Below are 18,965 nucleotides of genomic sequence, written 5' to 3'. Positions count from 1 at the left end.
ATAATATACTTTCTTTAGGATAAATAAAAAATATGTAATAACTTACATGATTTGTCACAGTATTCAATACAAAAGAATCCACAAAAGTAAGCACAGCAATAACAGACAAACTGACAGACGGTTTTACAACTACTGAATTGCTTTTGATTTGAACCAAGCACTTTGTCTTCTTTTGTTATTTCAAAAGTCTTGAATCTTGCAATACTTGGACGGTATTTCCAACTCATCATAACTGGTTCACCACCTTCAACTGTCACTGTATTAATATCTGTATTGTTCCACTCAATATTCTTGTAATACATAAAATCTAAAAATAAATTACATATCAAATTATAATCTGTATCTTCTATCCTTACACATAGTCTTATGTTTTCTAAGAGGAGAAGCAACATTCATAAAAAGTAATGTAAAGGGCAATTAAAAATATAATAAATTTACATTTGAATACCATGGAATTTGTCTTTGCTATTCAAAAAGACGTAAACTAATTAAAATAATAATTTAGGGATAAGATATTTTACTTACAAACAAGAAGCAGTATCCATAGTAACAGACAAACAATCAAAACAACTAGGATGATGTACAATGATCCTGAATCTTCTGAAATACCTAATAAAATGATTTACACTTCCATTATTATATTCATTAAAGTTGTATAAGAAATGTTTCTTTGGAAGTAAACTATTGCTTGAATTTAAAAAAACCATTATTCAAATTGTAACTGAATTAGATATGATATTTCTAAAAACATACTCTCATACAGTCTAGCAATATGATTTTTATAGACACTGGTTAAAATTATTTTCCTAGGGTGTGTCTAATATATCTGCAAACTAGAGGGTACTCCGAGAGTACAAACCTCCGCTACTGTAAAATTCCCCTACATAAAATGTCCCCGGAAAAAATATATATTTTTTAATATTTTTTTTTTAGTTTTAAGTGTAAATAGGCTAACTGCACACTACAAATAAGTGGATGAGAGTTTGGTGCAATGGTAATTTATCCAGCCTCTCACAGTTGAGATCGCTGGTTCAAGTCCTGCTGAGGTTTTTTTTTTTTATTTCTTTTTTTTCGTTTTTTTTTGTGGACCTTGATCTTTGACCCTGACCCTTCACAGTTTAACTACAGTTATATGATGAGTCATTGATGATTGTGGCTAAGTTTGGTGAGAATCGGATAAAAACTGTGGTCTCTAGGCAGTAAAATAGTTTTTGTTAGTTGTGACCTTGAACTGTGACCTTGAACTATGACCTTTCCCCTTCACAATAGAACTCGTCCGAGCTGTTGAGGCCAAATTTGGCCAGATTCGGATGAAAACTGTGGCCTCCAGGCTGTTCACAGACACACACACCCAAACATACAGGGGTGAAAACATAACCTCCTTGGCGGAGGTAATTACAAAAGTTTTGGAAAAAGATGCGTTTTAAGTTGTTTCCTAAAATATTGCAAAAATAGAAGCCTCACGAACCCAATCATGTAGGCAATTCCACCATCGAGGCACAATGCGTCTCATATAAAGCAGGAAATGGCTGGATACTCTATAATCTTACATAAGGTAGGAAGGTTAGAGACTGGACGATAATTCTTTAAAACATTGGATTTAATTTTGATTTCTTAATCAAAGAATTTTTGGAAATGGCCCTTTACTTAAATAATTATTTACAAAAGAGTTGATGACCGGCAATAAAACGTCAGAACAACTCTTTAATATCCATGTGGGAATGGGATCTAAGGGACTGGTCTTGTTAGGAAGCTTGGTAATAATATTTTTAACATCTTCCTCCCTTAAACTACTATAAAGTAATTTTACTATGCTACATATATTACACCACCAGCTAAACTGTTGTCAACCATGTTAGATTGCCATTTGATGATTTAACACAAATATTTGAATCAACAGAATTACACATTATGTCAAGCCCTAATGTTATGGGACTTTATCAGTGCAAAAAGATTACTTAGATCTAAATTTGAACCTAGACGGAAGCTTATTTGCAGAAGAATTTAAAAGATGCTATGAGTCAAAGTCTCAGTTTTTAAATTGAGGAACATTAATAAAGTAAATATCTAAACTATCTGTAAAACAATTGGTATACCTTCTGTACAGTTCTCTAGTGTCATTGTTTTATTAAGATTTCCATTCTCTGCATAACATGTAAGATTTGATTGACATATCTCATCATTAATTTCTATAGTTGCTGTGTTATTTTCTTTCTTAACCTCTTCTCCATCTTGTAATATCAATACTGATGATGGCTTAGGATGGCCCTCTGCTGTACAGGTTGCAAATCCACTTTTATATTCATATGTAACATTAATATCTAAAAAAGACATAAATTAAACAATTTTACATTGATTGAATGATTGTTTTATAGCAGACACTAGATATGATAACAATGTTGTCATAAAACCATTTTTTGTAGTAATATTGACCACATAATGCATGTGTGTATCATTCATATGAAAATAATATTGATTTAATATTGATAAATTATTGATTTATTCTCCAAAGTTAACTTTGTACATACAATATACAATTATATTCAAGCCTTTTCCTCCACTTGTTTTAGCATCCTCTCCTTTAAACTGATCACTTTCTGCTTTACATGTATATCTCCCTGCATCATCCTCTCCAGTAACTGATTTAATCTTAAGAATTGACCCTGTACTATTATTGGTAATCTCATATCTAGAAGGGTTGTTGGTGTTGACTGTCTGTCCATCTATATACCAAGTAATGTGAGGAATAGGATCACCATCAGGTATACTACAGGTAAAGGTCACTGATTGACCTTCATAGACAGTACTTGCTGAGGCATCAAGAAGTGGTTGATCCAAGTCTGATTATTAAAAGGAAGAAAATATAAATTGTATTTTAAGAATAGATTTTCCAGAGTAAAAATCATAAATGTTGTTAAAGGCCAGGTGCGGGCAAAAAATTTCTATTGATCATACATTCCAATAATTATCGATCTATAGTTTCCCCTATGTTTCATAATGTTTGGGATTTTATTTGTGTTACACAAGTTTGTTGAAAATAAGCACTTTCTTATCAGTGGGGGGATAGTTCAAATTACACAGTAAAATCTCTATTCGTTTGTGCACACATTTTGTAAATAGAGAGGCATTTTAAAAAGCTATGAAAAATAAACGGTGTGGTAAAAAATGTTATCAGATGACTAAATATAGGTAATATAACTTGAATATTACATTTCTGATATTTTTATTCAACTTCAGATTTTTATTTTCATGCTATAGCAAAAATTCTCCACCATATATCCACCATCTTTTTTCACCATCTAGGGAGTCACCAACATGTTATTACATTAGGTTAACTACCTAACTACTGAAAAAAGTCTTCCTGGTTTTTATGGAAGAATTTTGCCAAATTTTGTATTTGACCATATTAAGTGAAATTCATGTTTTTAAATCATTGTATGTATATATTTATTCTTTTATGCAGATTTACTACAGGTAAAGGTCACTGATTGACCTTCATAGACAGTGCTTGTTGAGGCAAACAGACTCGGATCCTCTAAGGCTGTGTTTATACAACACCCTCAATTTGAACACGTCTTTAATTTTTAGCGTGTTGCACGGGCCAAGGTCAACCCCACAAAAACCTTGCAGTAATACATTAAATCGTAATACCGTGTTATACCATAATCCTAAGTTGTATATACTAGATGGTACGCTCGCGTACCATCTAGGTCGTGCCCACAGATGGTTCTCGAATACATAATAATTTCAGCGTTAAAAAACTGGCGATTTCAAATGTACGTACCGCAGGACAATAATACATGTCGTGTACAGGAACGAATAAATAGACACTGTGATTTATGTACTCAACTAAAATTAGCACCCTATTACTTCCGAAAGAGAAACTTGTCACAAAATAAGACCAATTGTTTAAGTCAAATTTAAACAAACTTAATTTGTGTTTTGTATGTAACATTAGGGTTGAGGGATGGGGAAGAGGATGGGTGCAAAGAGGAACAATGTTAAAATATATTCTTTATCCATTTAGTAACGAAATATTAATTGCTTTCATGTTTTACAAATAATATACCACTAAACACAGTAAAACATTGCGATGTAATACTTTGTTGAAACTATCACCGTCCTAGTCGATTGAAATAGTACAGCACATGTAACGATACATCACTACGACGTGTATATGTTTATAATATAATGTAAAACAATTTGTGAAAACCACCTCTACTCGGGGAAAATCATAAATTCGATTTAATCGTCAATAAATATTAAATTATCTAACTCAACTTAATTAGTAGGCCTAATGGTTTTCAATTGTTTCTTAGAGCCAATTCATACTTAAGTTGGTTCCTACCCTACCCACCAAAGTTGTTCTGCGTTTAGGGCATGTGATGTACCGTAGGCCTATTCTCTACTGGTTTTACAACGCTACTCATGCCAGTGAGGGAAAGGTGATGATGTGGGTGGTTTAACTGCAATAATAAAGATTTGTACATAATATACGGCGAGTGAAAACGCTAGCTCATTATCCGTTTAAAAAAAATTATATCCAACCTCTGCAGCACAGATTGAAAACAAAAATGGATCGAATTTCGAGTATACAGTGCTGTACTTGCCTTTACGACGCCTGAGGGAATAGACACTTGTGAAACAGAGATTGGAATGTTCCATTCATCGCAAATCAATACATTTGTATAATCGTATATTATATCTATCAAAATAGTATTTTTTTAAGAAAATCGGCCTGTCTTCAACATTATGATGCTGTACTCTAGCTGTTCAACCAGTTTTCAGCTATTAAAAACAATTATCGTAGGAGGAGATAGGAAAATGCGAAGCCTCCTCGTATTTTTGTGGCGGGTATTTTTCAAGATGGACATCCATTAGACAGTGTATACCACGATCGGAAAACACCCCTATTTGGGGCAAATCGTTGAACCTAAATTCGTTTTAATCGTCAATAACTAATTACCTAACTCAATTTAATTAGTAAACAGGGTTACATCAGATGGTTAAAATCAGTACCGAAAGTATGAACCAACTTTATATACCATCGAGTAGAAATTCTAGAAATAAACCGAGATTTACCGAATTTTGCCCTTACGTAAATTTATATGTAGATAATCGCATGCAAAATGAATTAATATTAGTTTATTAAGGATTTTAATAAAATGGATGATTTCGTTTAAAATTCAGTTTATTCAGTTATTGATTTTTTAAATCTGCTTTTGAAATAAAAAAAATAATGTTTTAGAATTAGGATAAAACTACATTTTTCCAAATTATGCCAACATTAATTAGCGTTAATGTTAAAGACCCCTTCCCTGCAATTTTGGACGTTTTTTGGAAAATAATACATATATATCACTTTAAAAACATTAAACCATGTCATTCCTTGTCTTAAATGTACGTTTTATGGTAAATTATGATAAAAAGTGAAAAACAATGCACTACCTAAGTAGCTCGCGGCGATCGACCTCTCGTGGACGGTCTTAGGCCTAGCCTAGCTAGGCTTAGTTTTGTAGGCCTAGCTGGTAAACATCGGTAACGTACGAACATCGTACGCTAGCTATATACCTAGCCTGACGTTGTATAGTTGCTGCATTAATTGTCTTTCTATTTTTGCCAGACTCCGTTGATACAAATTGGGGAAAACCCGGTATTTTCGCTGAAAAGTTAGGAGTCTTCCATTTGTTTTGGCCTCACGATCGATCGAAAAGTGGGCGAATTACAGGTGAAAAACAAAAATATCAATCCGCGCGCAATGCATTTTGGGATTTATAGCGGGCCGCTATAATTATTAGAATCGACTTATTTTTCACATTTTTAACCGTTTAAAGACGAAAAAAGTTATCGCAATAGGACCATATAGTATTATTTTTACATTAAATATAGTTTGTGATCTTAAATTAAATCTAAAAAACGTAGGGAATGGGGCTTTAAGTGCTAAATCAGTTAAAATGCAAAAAAAGCACAATTATCTACTAGATTTGGTCAACATTTTCACAGCACATACTTATATTTAACGAGAGGTCAAAACAATACACTGAGGACACTTCCAACACGCCAACAACAACCGAGAATCCACAACATTTTAGGATTCAGCCAAGTAGCCTTTTTTGCAATTAAAATCTCATTACACGGAATCTCTTCGGTGTTATACAACACACTTCTCGTAGGCATGTTGAATATGCGTGTAATAGTGTGTTGTATAAACGCGCCCTAAGTCTGAGAAAAACATTGTACATAAATGAACGTGTAAAAGACATATTCATCCTTGCAAGATATCATACACAAAATGCCATGTACTGTTTGTGGCCGACTGTGAATATAGTGTTTTTCACAGGCTATTTAACTTTAAGTTAAAAATAATACATTATTTTGTTACAGTAACTTCAACAGTGATTTAGTTTGAGTCTAACACCAGATAAATACTCACATTCAGTATGTATGTGCTGAATGAAATGTATAAAGAAAATTTATACGAGGTATTTCCTCATAATTAATGTATGCAAAAGATTTTAGATTTTGGCAATGGAACAAAGCAATGAAGAGTATGCTCTCTATGCTTATGTTGGATAGAAGTATTGAAGATAATTTTTCTATTAGAATGGAACTAAAATTAACATTAAAATAAAAAGACAAAAAATCAACCAATTAAAAAACAAGCATAGGTGTCATTAATGTACGAGTATATAAATTTAACCTGTTAAACTCACAATATACAGTTAGAGTTGCTGGATTTGATGGTTCAATATTCCCATATTTTTCTTGTACTTCGCACTTAAATATTCGTTTAGAATCAGATCGCATTGGCTGTGAGATCAGCAATTCGGCTTTCTCATGTGTTTTGTTTAATTTAAAACGGCCATTTTCTATCTTCAGATAATTTACAATGTTAGTGCTTGTTCCATTTTCATCTAGTTCATCCCATTGTACTGCAAGTGGTGCAGTAGAAGTAAATTGTGAATAATCACAAGTTATCACTACTTCAGCATCACCTTCCTTGGCTATCTGGTCAGAAGTTGTCACCAACTGACCATGAGCTTCTGAAAATACCAAATCATGAGTTTATTTAACAATACACTTCTAGATGGTTGATGGGCTTGCCTACTGTACATGGTATGTTAAATAATAATTAGAGTGAAAATACAGTTAGGAACAGCAAAGAATTATGATTAATTTAGAGTAAAAAAAATGCTCATTCAAACTGGACAAATTTTGCACACCCACTATTAATTATTACTGTAGTTGGGTTTTGTTGGCCTGTTTTAACTTATTATGCATGCAAAGTCATTTTTACTTTTTGAAAATAAATGAAAAAATGCTTGTGAAAAATGAGTTTTTAGCTACCGGTATTTGTTTTTTTTATTGTAAATTACATTCTAGTAGAAATCTGTTCACGAATCACGCAGTTTTGGAAAGTATCATAAATATTTGGAGGTGTGATGGGGTGTTTACCTCAGACCCACCATGCTAGGTTCATGGAAATTGCACTTATTTTTAATACAAAAATATACTAATAAATGGCGTACTGTAACCTGAAGAAAAAATGCCTTAGAAGTCTGTAATTTAGATATATATACATTATATACATTAAAAATGGTTGTCGGACATCAAGCTGTTTTTGCCTAACGGATGTTTTTTAACTACTGTGTATAATAGAGTTGACTATAAACTATTTGTTTCATGCAATTTTGAAACAAAATTCTTTGTAAATGCCTGTTTACACTAGTATAGGACGGTGACGATAAATAGATAATACGCATTTTTTTCTAAATAAAACAAAAGAAATTAAAAAAAAAATAAAAATTTTTAATAACAATCATGATCTTACCATTTACCGTAGCAAAATAGATTACAAAATAATACACAGCTACAAAACACTGAAATAGAACAGTTTTATTGAATTATTAATCTGCAAAAATTAGTCAGTTTACACGTTTCTATAGGCCAGCCCTTGTAGTAATTTTGTAGTACCGTAGTGCAGGCCTAGATTACACTCTAGGGTGGGCCTTAGGGCCAAGGCCTACAAACGGATTAGGCCAAGTTGAGCCGCCACCAAGTTGAGCTGCCACCAAGTTGAGCTGCCGCCAGAAAAACATTATTTTCTATGAAACGCCAATTGCGCGCTATCGGCGGTGCTCGTTGTTTTATATTATAATTTACGACCTAACAAGTTTAATAGTGATGTTCGACACATTGTGAAAGTACTGTATGTAAAGTAGGTCTGTCTAATTGTTAAAATTAAATATTCTTAAACTTGTGTCATTGAAATACTAATGTTTGTCATATAAATAAATCCCTGTACTACGGTATATATAGTACAGAGATATTTTTTTTTAAATAATACTGTGTAACCAAAATTAAATAACGGGATTAAAAATCGTGATTGTTTCATTATATTTATAAATATTAAATTTAATTTTAATTCTGTAAATAAGATAATAGATAATTTATATATATATAGGGCCTATATGGGTCATTCTTCAGTAAGTGTCTAATTTCAGGTTTATAAAAAATCGATTTTAAAATTTGCATTTTTTAAATTTTTAAAGTTTATTTAGATAAATGAACATGTATTACATGGCAAGCGTGTGTTTGGCGCAATCTTTATTATATATTTCGTATTTTATTCGTATTTATAAATACATGGTTCAATGTTACTGTCATTTCCGTCACATTTATGGAATATACAAAGATAGAAAAAATAACGGTTTAGGAAATATAAAATTATTTCCATTATTAATTCTTTGATACTATATATTATTTTTGTCTCTATTAATAACAAAATGATTGTTTTAACATTTATTAGTATGATGTTATACGTTCAAAACCATTTACTATTCCAAAAAATAATAATTTTCAAAAAATAGTATGACTGTCACTGATGTTTTACAAAATTCTGTTGAACTAATATTACTATCCATTGACATAGTAGAAGAATATTGTTTATATTTCAATATACCACATAATTGCGTTCATTACTTAAATATTTCAGGATTTAAAAGGATAAAATATCCATGTGACGGAGATGAAACCGTGACGGATATGACGAACTTAAAAAATCATGTGAAGGAGATGACTTTAAGATATGATTTGATTATGTTTATTGACCAGAGTCACATAGATATACAATGTAATAACATAACAAAGATATACAAAACAAATGTACAACAAAAAAGGCCCTGGCAATAACAAAAAGTCATATCCGTCACGGGCCGTCATCTCCGTCACAACGAAACATTGGGAAATGTGACGGAGCTGACCGTGACGGAGATGATGTATTTAGCATTGGACAGCCTAGGATCACATCGTAGGCATGTCTGACAGCGGAGACGGATTGCATACTTCTAGATACCATGAATAACTTGTACTTCCAGTTGAAAAAAAACCAGAAATTATAATTATTTAATGAGTTCTATACCGTTCGGATATGACATTCAATAAAGGTACGCAACTGTAATTTTTCTAAAACCTCGTTTTATTAGCTTTTTTCCTCTTTTATTGAAAATGATGTGCTGCTAGTTTTATTTCAATATCTTCGCATGTTTACAATGCACAGTCAAGTTTTTCCCCGCCGTTCATTAAACTGTAGACGGGGCACATTTAAATTATGTGACGGAAATGACACAAAACTGCGGGACAAGCTTTTTCCAAACAAAAACTTTAAAGTTTGAGATTTTTATGTAGAGATGTATTTCGAAGAATATAATCGCATGAAATCATGATTAACTAACTTTTTACAATATTTTCGATAACAAAAGTCCTGTTATCAAATATATACAGCGATCATAAAATTGAAGATGTACGATCGGGACATAGGATAGGGGGTTGCCTGAAACATTTTTATAACAATTAACAATATCAATGTAATTATCTTTGTTTTATGTAATTAATTATATTTACAATAATGTTGATTATGATTTAAGTCAAGAATTTTTATGTTTTAATGATGAATTTTCAGTCTCTATCCCACCATAAATAAATAAATATACCAGTTAAGATTGAATAATATGGTTTAAATAGAAATTGTAGTTTTGTTTTCTTTTATTTATTATTAGTTTATGTATATTTTTTTTCTTTTTCGTATTCAATGTTATATTTCGGGGTGGGTCAAACTTAAAGTTGTTATATGACTCACCCACATAATCACTTCATTGCATTTATCTATGTATTTTATTATATTGTGGAAATAAAATTAAAATTGAAATAATGTTTATATATATAAAATACAATATAGGGTTAGGGTTCCCTAATCAGGTAAAGCAATTCTTTTGTAAATTGAAATGTTGGAACATGTTAAAGTACCACCGATACCACAACAAATCTTCAGGTCTTGAACTTGTGTAAAACTTGTATGTATGATTAAAGTACTGTAGCTAGAAAATAAGAAATTGTGAAAAATAATATATCATCATTACAGTATTTATAATAAATTTATATTATTCTATGATAAAAACAACACAATTGTAGGTTAAGTAGTTATGTATTTGATTGTAGATTAACTATTTGAACCTTTTTGTAAATTGTATACTTACTTTGCTATGATAAAAAAACGAAATTGTACATTAATTACATAATTTTATATATTTTATTGTATTAGATTAACTGGTAAAAACAATAAACTTGTATACGTTACTTTGATAAAAACAACAAAATGAAGTAGGCCTACAGTATGTAATTATACATTTAGATTGTATTAGATTAACTGTTAAAACCTTGAAAAACAATAAAATGTTAGGCGCCAAATGTTATACGTTACTTTTTTGCACGTTTGTATTTGTAATCATTGCATTATATAGGCCATAGTAAAAGACGCGTTGGGCGTTTCATAGAAACTAGCGGCGGCTCAACCTGTCGGCGGCCCAACCGGTCATACAGTTAGTATAGATAGGCCAGGCGGTATTGATTGGCGTCCCATAGAAAATGTTGGCGGCCGTTGCAGTTGGCGGCCGTTGCAGTCGGCGGCCGTTTTGGTCACACACCCTCTATTAGCCTAGTACGTAGCTAAGCCTAGCCCTAGTACTAGTAGAAGGCCTAATCTAGACTAGGCCTAGGCCTACTATCAAACAGAGGTTCTGCATGGTCGCCTCTCATCATCACCGCCGACCGTCGCGCAGAATGTTTTTAGGAGATCCTGTTTTTGGCCTAGCACCCTAAAAAGATAAAATGATGATGATGTTCAATAATCCACTCACTTTATACCTAGACCAAGGCTGCCTCCTACTACTACCAATTACTGCCATAATATCCTAGCTAGCAGACGCCTTTTTCACCAAATGGAAGACATCTTTCGATCATTGTTGAATCATACAAAACAATGCTGTGTGCAGGGAAGCGTAACTAAGGGGTGTGGCGGTGTCGTCGAAATGACGCTTTGAATATCTTTGAATATACCCAAAGAACTTATAACACAAGAATCTCCTGTTCGTCCGAAGCGCGTAACAATTTCGAAAGGCATTGTGGGATAGAATAGAGCTATGGGTGGCGCCATTGATGTGAGCCATGGAGTAGGGCGCCCGCATCAAATTAGAAAGTCAAAATCATAGAGGGGATCTGCTAATGCTCTAGGGGGGATAGAGTAATTGACTGAGGAGTAGGGCGCCCGCATCAAATTAGAAAGTCAAAATCATAGAGGGGATCTGCTAATACTCTAGTGGGGGTAGAGTAATTGACTTCCTAGTTTGGAGGGGGCGCTGCTCCATGCTGTGAAAAGGCGTCGCCCAGTTTGACCTTTTAACCCTGTACTTCCGATACTGTGTTTTGAATGCAAATTGAAGAACAGGAGATTCTTGTGTTATAAGTTCTTTGATATACCTCTCTCAAAATAATGATCATACTTTTGGTTGCTGCCCTCTATAAATTTCAGTAATTTCCACTTGTTTTCACCGAAAAGCTGATCGACATCAAGTTCTAGTCTCTGTTGAATAATAAAGCAATTGATGATAGCTATAGACATAGGTTGCGCCTAGACCAAGAATGTAAGTTGTTTTTTATTCTTATTTTATAAAGGGTATGTAAGCCATCATTCGTCTTGTTTAGCCTATTTCTTTTATTATTACTATTACAGACACGTCCTTTCATTATTTGCATTTACTTATCTATTACCATCTTTAATGAGGGTAGCCTATCCAGTTCTAGTAAAGGAATTTTTCATTAAGGACTCTCCATAAAACATATAAATACAAACACATAAAATATGAATATTCAGAACAAGTTAAGTGTATAAATTAAATATTGTTCAAATAAAAAATAAAATAAAATCGTTAAAATGGTAAAAAAAAAACTTATTTAGGCCTATCTACTAGCAATAAATCGTTTGAGTTGAAGTTTAATTTAAAAGAGTTTATACATATCAACATAACATATTATGTAATTGGGAATTTTGTTAAAGTAAACGTAGGCGCTTTCTAACTATAACATTGTTTAAAAATTGAAAGAAAGGTCGAGGAACAAAATAATTTAATTGTCCTTACCTTTAGTAGAAAATCGCGTATTTCATAGACCACCTCCGTGCTGAGTTCTGACAATATACAACTGATATTATCAGGAACGGCATTGGTGGAAGTTTGGTAGGCAAAGCAGCCAATTTGAAGAAATAACGTTTAGCGGGGGCTGTTAAGAGCTCAGTTGGGAAACAGAAGAGATGAGGAGGGTGTTAAGTAAAAGGTTGGAAGGAGGGTAGACATCGTTTCAGATTTTCAGATCGTCATTTTTTTCAAATGACATTATGGTTGACGCTGCTAATTGTTATACATTCATTTGACGGTAAATTAATTATAGTATAAAACGCTAAATGTATTGATATGCCTATTTATTAATTGTAATTAATTAATTTTAACCATGACAAACTGGTAGGTAAAGTTGTGCATATGCCAGAAAACGTTATCTTCATTACGTTGACCACTTATAATGTGAGACGACAAGAACGAACGAATGAATGAGAATGAATTTCAACTTAAAATGATACCATCGTGGTATGTTTGTAGTTCGCATAAACGGACCAAAACAATAATAAACACAATTTATTTTGTTAGAATCACATGGTCAACTGACATCTAACCAGGAAGCCAAAGAAGGTGATACTAAAGTGGTATTAAGTTGTAATCATTCAAGAGTTACTCCTACACCTGCTGCAATACAATGGGATGCATTAGATGAAGATGGATCTACATATAACCTTGTGAATGATAAGAAGCTAGTAAATGGGCGTTTTAAATTAAACATAAAACCTGGGAAAGCAGACTTAGTGATGTCACTACCAATCAGAGATGATTCTCAACGAACATTTCAGTGCGAGATACAAACAATAGATGGTGAAATTAAAAGATCAAATCCATCTATACTAACTGTATATTGTAAGTTAACACATAACTTCCTTTATATGAATAATGCACAACGAGTATCTCCCTCAATCCTTATTATATTATAAATTTAGTAGAATATAATCAATTCTTTACATATAAATATATACATTAAAAAAATATATATATTATATATACAGTATTTTTATTATTATTGTACAATGAAAAACATAATGATGGTTTTTTATTAACACAAATCAAATATGCCAACTACATATACTTATTATTTATTATAAGTAATTCAGTACTGAATCTAGGCCTACAATGTTTCAATCAGTTAAGAGGAATCATTGGATTGGAGAGAGTATAAAGAGTTTTAAAAAGGGAACATTTTTTCTTGGTTATATGAGATTTTGTTTAGTACATGTTGTTGTATCTCGACACATTTCCGAAATCCTTTATTGCCTTATCAATTCTAGCTTGATTTTCGTTTGTCATTTCTGTCTGATTAATGATAGAAAAAAATACACAATTTAGTACATAATTTATATATTTATACTTTTATTGTACATGAATGTTAATAAATTGTTACACACAAATGAGGCGGGTTATATATATTTTTAAAATATGCACAAAGTTGAATATGGTGAAGTGCCAGTATAATTACCCAAATTGAAAGTGGATTTGGATGCAATGACAATCGTGTCTGATTGAGCCTAGGCCATGGCTTCTGTTGTAAAAGTAAGAATACTGTATGCAGTACATGAATGTTGTTATAAAAAGTGTACCTTAAAGAAATATGTACACAATTCGCTACCAGTACCAGTAACTTTCACATGACTCGAATACTTGGATTTGGGTGCTGACATTTGTTACCCAAAAGCCTAATATTAATACAGTAGGCCTACGCGAATCTAGGTCTATCGTTTGTAACATTAAACAAGCGTTGCGGATTTGTTGTATATCAGAAATTGGCACAAAATTCAATTAGGGGGAGAAGGCGTGCCGATGTAACTTGTAACGAGAGTTTCTACTACCTATAGTAGGCCTACATTACAATTCTATAACCTAATAAAACCGTGCATGAATCTTATTTAAAGTGTTACACATAAAACAGGAGGTGGGGAGGGGTAGGGTTAATTGTGATATCAGAAATAAGCATTGAACAATGGTGGTACTTACGGACTGAACGTTGAATGATTGTCGAACGTGTCTCTCTTGCCGGAAGAATGTACTATACCAGGTGGAATAGCGTGAGCTCATTCATTAATTTGTATTTTGTAAAATGTATTTTATAGAAAAATTAAAACCGCTTTAAAAACGAAATCAAAAGGTTTACATGGAACTACATCTAATACACATTGTGATATTTATAGGGCGTCATCCATTCACCCACTAACGAGTTTTACAATAACAAACCCAAATTATCATATAGATACATGTATTTATTTCTAAAATTACGGTATATATTGTATGTAAAAAGTAAGATCGAAGATATGTAAAACTAGAAACAAATAAGTAAGTATATTGTTACAAACATTTAGAACAAGTTTGTAACATGGATACTTTATTAAATTTTTCTCAGACTTGGATCAACCACTTCTTTCTGCGTCAGCAAATGTCATCAATGAATGTCAATCAGTGACCTTTACCTGTATTAAACATGATGGTGATCCTATTCCTTACATTACTTGGTATAAAGATGGACATACAGTCAACACCAACAACCCTTCTAGATATGATATTGCAAATAACAGTACAGAGTCAGTTCTTAAGATTAAATCAGCTACTGAAGAAGATGGTGGCAGATATACATGTAAAGCAGAAAGTGATCAGTTTAAAGGAGATGATGCTAAAACAAGTGAAGGAAGACAGTTGTATATATATGGTATATAAAGTTCATAAAATATACAATAATTCAATAATATATTTTTGGGACCCTAAATAAAGAATAAAGAACATTAACAGTACTCAAGGTTATATTACTCGTTTTGTTTAGATATCATTGTAACATTTAAACCTGAAGATGATCTTGTAACATGTACAGCAGAGGACTATCCGAAACCGCCAGCAGTACTGATAATACAAAATTCATCATCTTTAGGAACTAATAAAATATGTCAAACAAGTTTTACATTTTATGCAGAAAATGAAAAAAACACAGCAGGTAATTTTAATTACAACACACCCTATCGAGTGTAATTTCTTTGTTAATGACAACACGCCGACGACCACGACGAAAGTAATAACAATATGACAAACTCTAACTCCCACTTGCTTCGTTGAAGAATAATGTTTTAATTTAATATTAAATTACTTTAGATGAATATTGTGCACGTTGATGCACGTTGCATGTATGAAATTGTGTGATTTCGTTTGTAATTGTTTCTGAAGTATAACATTTTTTGGTGGATAACATTATTTCAAAATTTTACATTGACATTTACAGGTGGTTGTTCGTATGCAATTAGTATATTGATAACTTTAGCAATAACTGCAATTCTTTGCTCTGTGCCTACGTTTATAATAACCCGATATATCTATGTAAGTACTTTTAAATTTTTATGAAATACTTTCTTGAAACTTATAATAATTGAAAGCACAGATAAACTTTAATTAGATAGTATCTGTGTTTACCGATATTTGTATAGCTAAAACGAATAAAAGAAGACATCCTTTCAAAATCTCAAATTCCTCAACAATATCAAGCATTGCAATTTTCTGCAAATTCTGGAGATTACAAAGAGCTCAACAAAGGTCCTACAGTGGAGGCTAGTGCTGCCAGGACGTCAAATAAAGCAAGATCCAGGACAAGAATACAGGTAAACTTTCTATGTAGGCCTAACAACAAACAACCCATTTGATAGCTTTTGTGAAGTCACGTTCACTAGTTTAGTTACTTATTATTCCATATACATGTCATGCAGAGTATATAAAACTAAACATCAATATTTACACAAGCAACATCTATTGTTTAACAGAAAGAGGTAAGAGAAATCGAACTTCAACACCATCAGTACAAAGATCTGCAGGTTTCGGCAAACTGTGATGTCGACATAGATGACGAAGGATACACCAAGGCCATTGAGGTATCATCACAGCGTTTTAGTACTTAAGTGACACTATTTCAACTTATAGTCCCTAATATCCACATGACCGATCAAAGCGTTACAGAAAAAGTTACAGTATGTGTAAATGAGAGCGGGAAGTAAAATTGTATCTTAAAGTCAATTGTGCTATTTAAATTTTTTTTCCTCATAATTATATATACAAATACCACAACTAAACATCAATAATACTAACACAAACCATTTATTTATCAGAGAGGATTAAGCGAGCCTGAACGTCATCAGTACCAAGATCTGCAAGTTAATTCGGGAAACAATGATGTCGACTTAGATGACGAGGGATATGTTAGACCCACGTCTAATAAGGTAGTATGTATCGAAAAGTCACTAATAGAAACATGGGTGATCAACGAAAATGGTTACCATTCCCTGGCTACAAATTGATGTGTAGTTGAGTGAGTTGAAATCAGAATCGTAGTTAAGGTCAATAGTGAGTTCCTAACTTTAACCAAGTCAAGTTAAAATTTAGTTTAGTTATTTTCGTATTTCTAAGACACTTTTAAGAAGATACACCTTTGAAAGCAAAATATACAAATTATTTATGTTTGGGCCTAACGATCATGACCATCTATTGTTTAACAGAGAGAAAGAGAATTCAAAAGTCAACATCATCAGTACCAAGGACTGCAAGTTTCAGCAGTCCCTGGTGTTGACATAGATGACGAGGGATATGTCAAGCCTACGTCTAAAATAGTATGTATTTCAAAAGTACAATTAAACATTTTAAACGAACCATAACGTCACTGGGCATCGCCACATATTTAACAATACCTTTATAATTAACGATTAGGAACTAATTTTTTAGGAAAAAGAAGTCATAGAAATCGAATGCAAAAATCCTCAGTACCAAGGTGTGAAAGAGTCAGCAAGCTCTTGCGTGGACGATGATGGATATACCAAGCCTACGTCTAATAAAGTAGTATGTATTAAAAAATAAATAAATTGGGATATTATGTATTTCATTTCATAGGGGTAATACGAATTTAAGTTAACCTCACCATCATCACCTAAAATATTCAGAAACAACTAACGTTAACTTATTTTTTTAGGAAATAGAAGTAAAAAATCCTCAATACCAAGGACTGCATGGAGTTTCTAATAAACACAGAAAAAAAGATAAACACGTTAAGGCGTCAAAGAAAGAAGTGCGCAAACTAGAGGTTAACATTTTTAATTTCACTATAAATTAATAATTCTGAAACGACGAGGTGGGCCTACAGTAATTGGAGTGTGATACTAACTGATTTAACAATTAATTGATTGTAAATGTCTTTTGGGTTTGATGAAATGAAATTGATATTTTATTTTATATACTGTCAAGATTTTTACTTATTTGCTTTGACTTAAAAATCAATTAATCAAAATAATAATCAATAATGTTATTGTTTTCAGAAAAGAGGAGAAAGGATTGAAATAGAATCTCAAAATCCCCAGTACGAAGGACATATGTCACGTGATAGTGTTACTAGTACGTCACAAAAAAGAAAGACTCAAGAACCACATTATTCTCAAAAGTTCTATAACTAAAATATAACTTAATAAATACAAACACAAATTGTTATATTATTCTGCACGACTGAAATTAATAACAAAAACATAAAATAGATGCTAAACTAGGAAATGCAACCTTGCTCTAATCGAGAGTGTATCCAATTATATGAGAGTCATAACGAAAACAAAAGTATAATATAGGACTACAGTACAATAACAATTGAAAGCTGCTTAAGCGTAATTTATGTATAAAATATGTTTTGTTTATTCTCGTTATTATCATCTATAGACTAGGCCTACTAATGGAATTAGAGTATTGTAAAATAGGTAGACATAAGTAGTTTATTCTCAATTGTACTGTTTTTCTTGCGTAGTTTAAAGGCCATGTACAGCAAAAAAATATATATATATAATATATATATATATAATAATAACCAATCAATAGTTCCCTTGTGTTTCATAATATAGGATTATTTTTGTGCTACACGATTTTTATTTAATATAAGCACAAACAGTAAAGCCAAAGGGATAGTTCAAATTAGCCAATGAGATCCCTTTTGTATACAAATGTTTTATATGGAGAGACATTTTTAAAGACTGTAATGTTAAAGGTATATAACTTTTTAGTTGTTGGTGTTTATTGCTGAAATAAAGTTTATTTATAGTATTTATCATTTCATAACACACATATTGCTGTATAAAATATAATACATAAGCAGAAGCATGTTGTAGAATCGCAGGCCTACCCAAGTATATAGACCATCAACAATAATTGTGGAGTGAGTTTCTTTTCCATCTACTATTTAAGCAATAAACTTATAACAATACTCTTTTCGGGTAGAAGAAATATATATATAATATATGGAAACGAGTTATGTGATCGAACTTAGTAACCTGTCTCATAAATGTTAGTTTCAAAGCAAGATTAAAATGACTTGATAAATAAAGACTATTATTGTTTACTGTTTACAAAAGTTGTTATTTTTGTGTGGTAACCAATTAAATCAAATCAGTGATAATACGATATAGCATAATTGAAACTATC

At 32.0% G+C, this 18,965-nt stretch overlaps 2 protein-coding genes across 2 annotated transcripts in view; one reads left to right on the top strand and one right to left on the bottom strand.

The window, feature by feature from the left end:
* Positions 1–11,373, bottom strand: part of LOC140057170 (uncharacterized) — a 31,807-nt gene extending 20,434 nt beyond the window's left edge. The window contains exons 1-7 of the mRNA XM_072102723.1: positions 11,196–11,373; positions 7,832–7,880; positions 6,714–7,043; positions 2,529–2,840; positions 2,097–2,321; positions 526–609; positions 47–307 (exon numbers count right to left, since the gene is read on the bottom strand). Coding sequence (XP_071958824.1) covers positions 47–307; positions 526–609; positions 2,097–2,321; positions 2,529–2,840; positions 6,714–7,043; positions 7,832–7,880; positions 11,196–11,243 — 1,309 coding nt within the window. The 5' untranslated portion in view covers positions 11,244–11,373. The remainder of the gene's footprint in view (positions 1–46; positions 308–525; positions 610–2,096; positions 2,322–2,528; positions 2,841–6,713; positions 7,044–7,831; positions 7,881–11,195) is intronic.
* A 1,270-nt stretch (positions 11,374–12,643) lies between these two features.
* LOC140057169 (uncharacterized) lies at positions 12,644–18,864 on the top strand. The gene is made up of 12 exons (XM_072102722.1): positions 12,644–12,659; positions 13,035–13,355; positions 14,887–15,189; positions 15,301–15,468; positions 15,751–15,845; positions 15,953–16,123; positions 16,283–16,390; positions 16,625–16,735; positions 17,012–17,122; positions 17,235–17,348; positions 17,479–17,589; positions 17,822–18,864. The coding sequence occupies exons 1-12, from the start codon at positions 12,644–12,646 to the stop codon at positions 17,954–17,956; spliced, it is 1,764 nt and encodes a 587-aa protein (XP_071958823.1). The 3' UTR covers positions 17,957–18,864.
* Positions 18,865–18,965: the final 101 nt, after the last annotated feature.

Source organism: Antedon mediterranea, chromosome 8 (assembly GCF_964355755.1).
Source record: "Antedon mediterranea chromosome 8, ecAntMedi1.1, whole genome shotgun sequence".
In the NCBI taxonomy this organism is placed as follows: Eukaryota; Metazoa; Echinodermata; class Crinoidea; order Comatulida; family Antedonidae; genus Antedon; species Antedon mediterranea.
The sequence above is the reverse complement of the archived record's forward strand: the minus strand, read 5'-3'. Positions and strand labels throughout refer to the sequence as shown.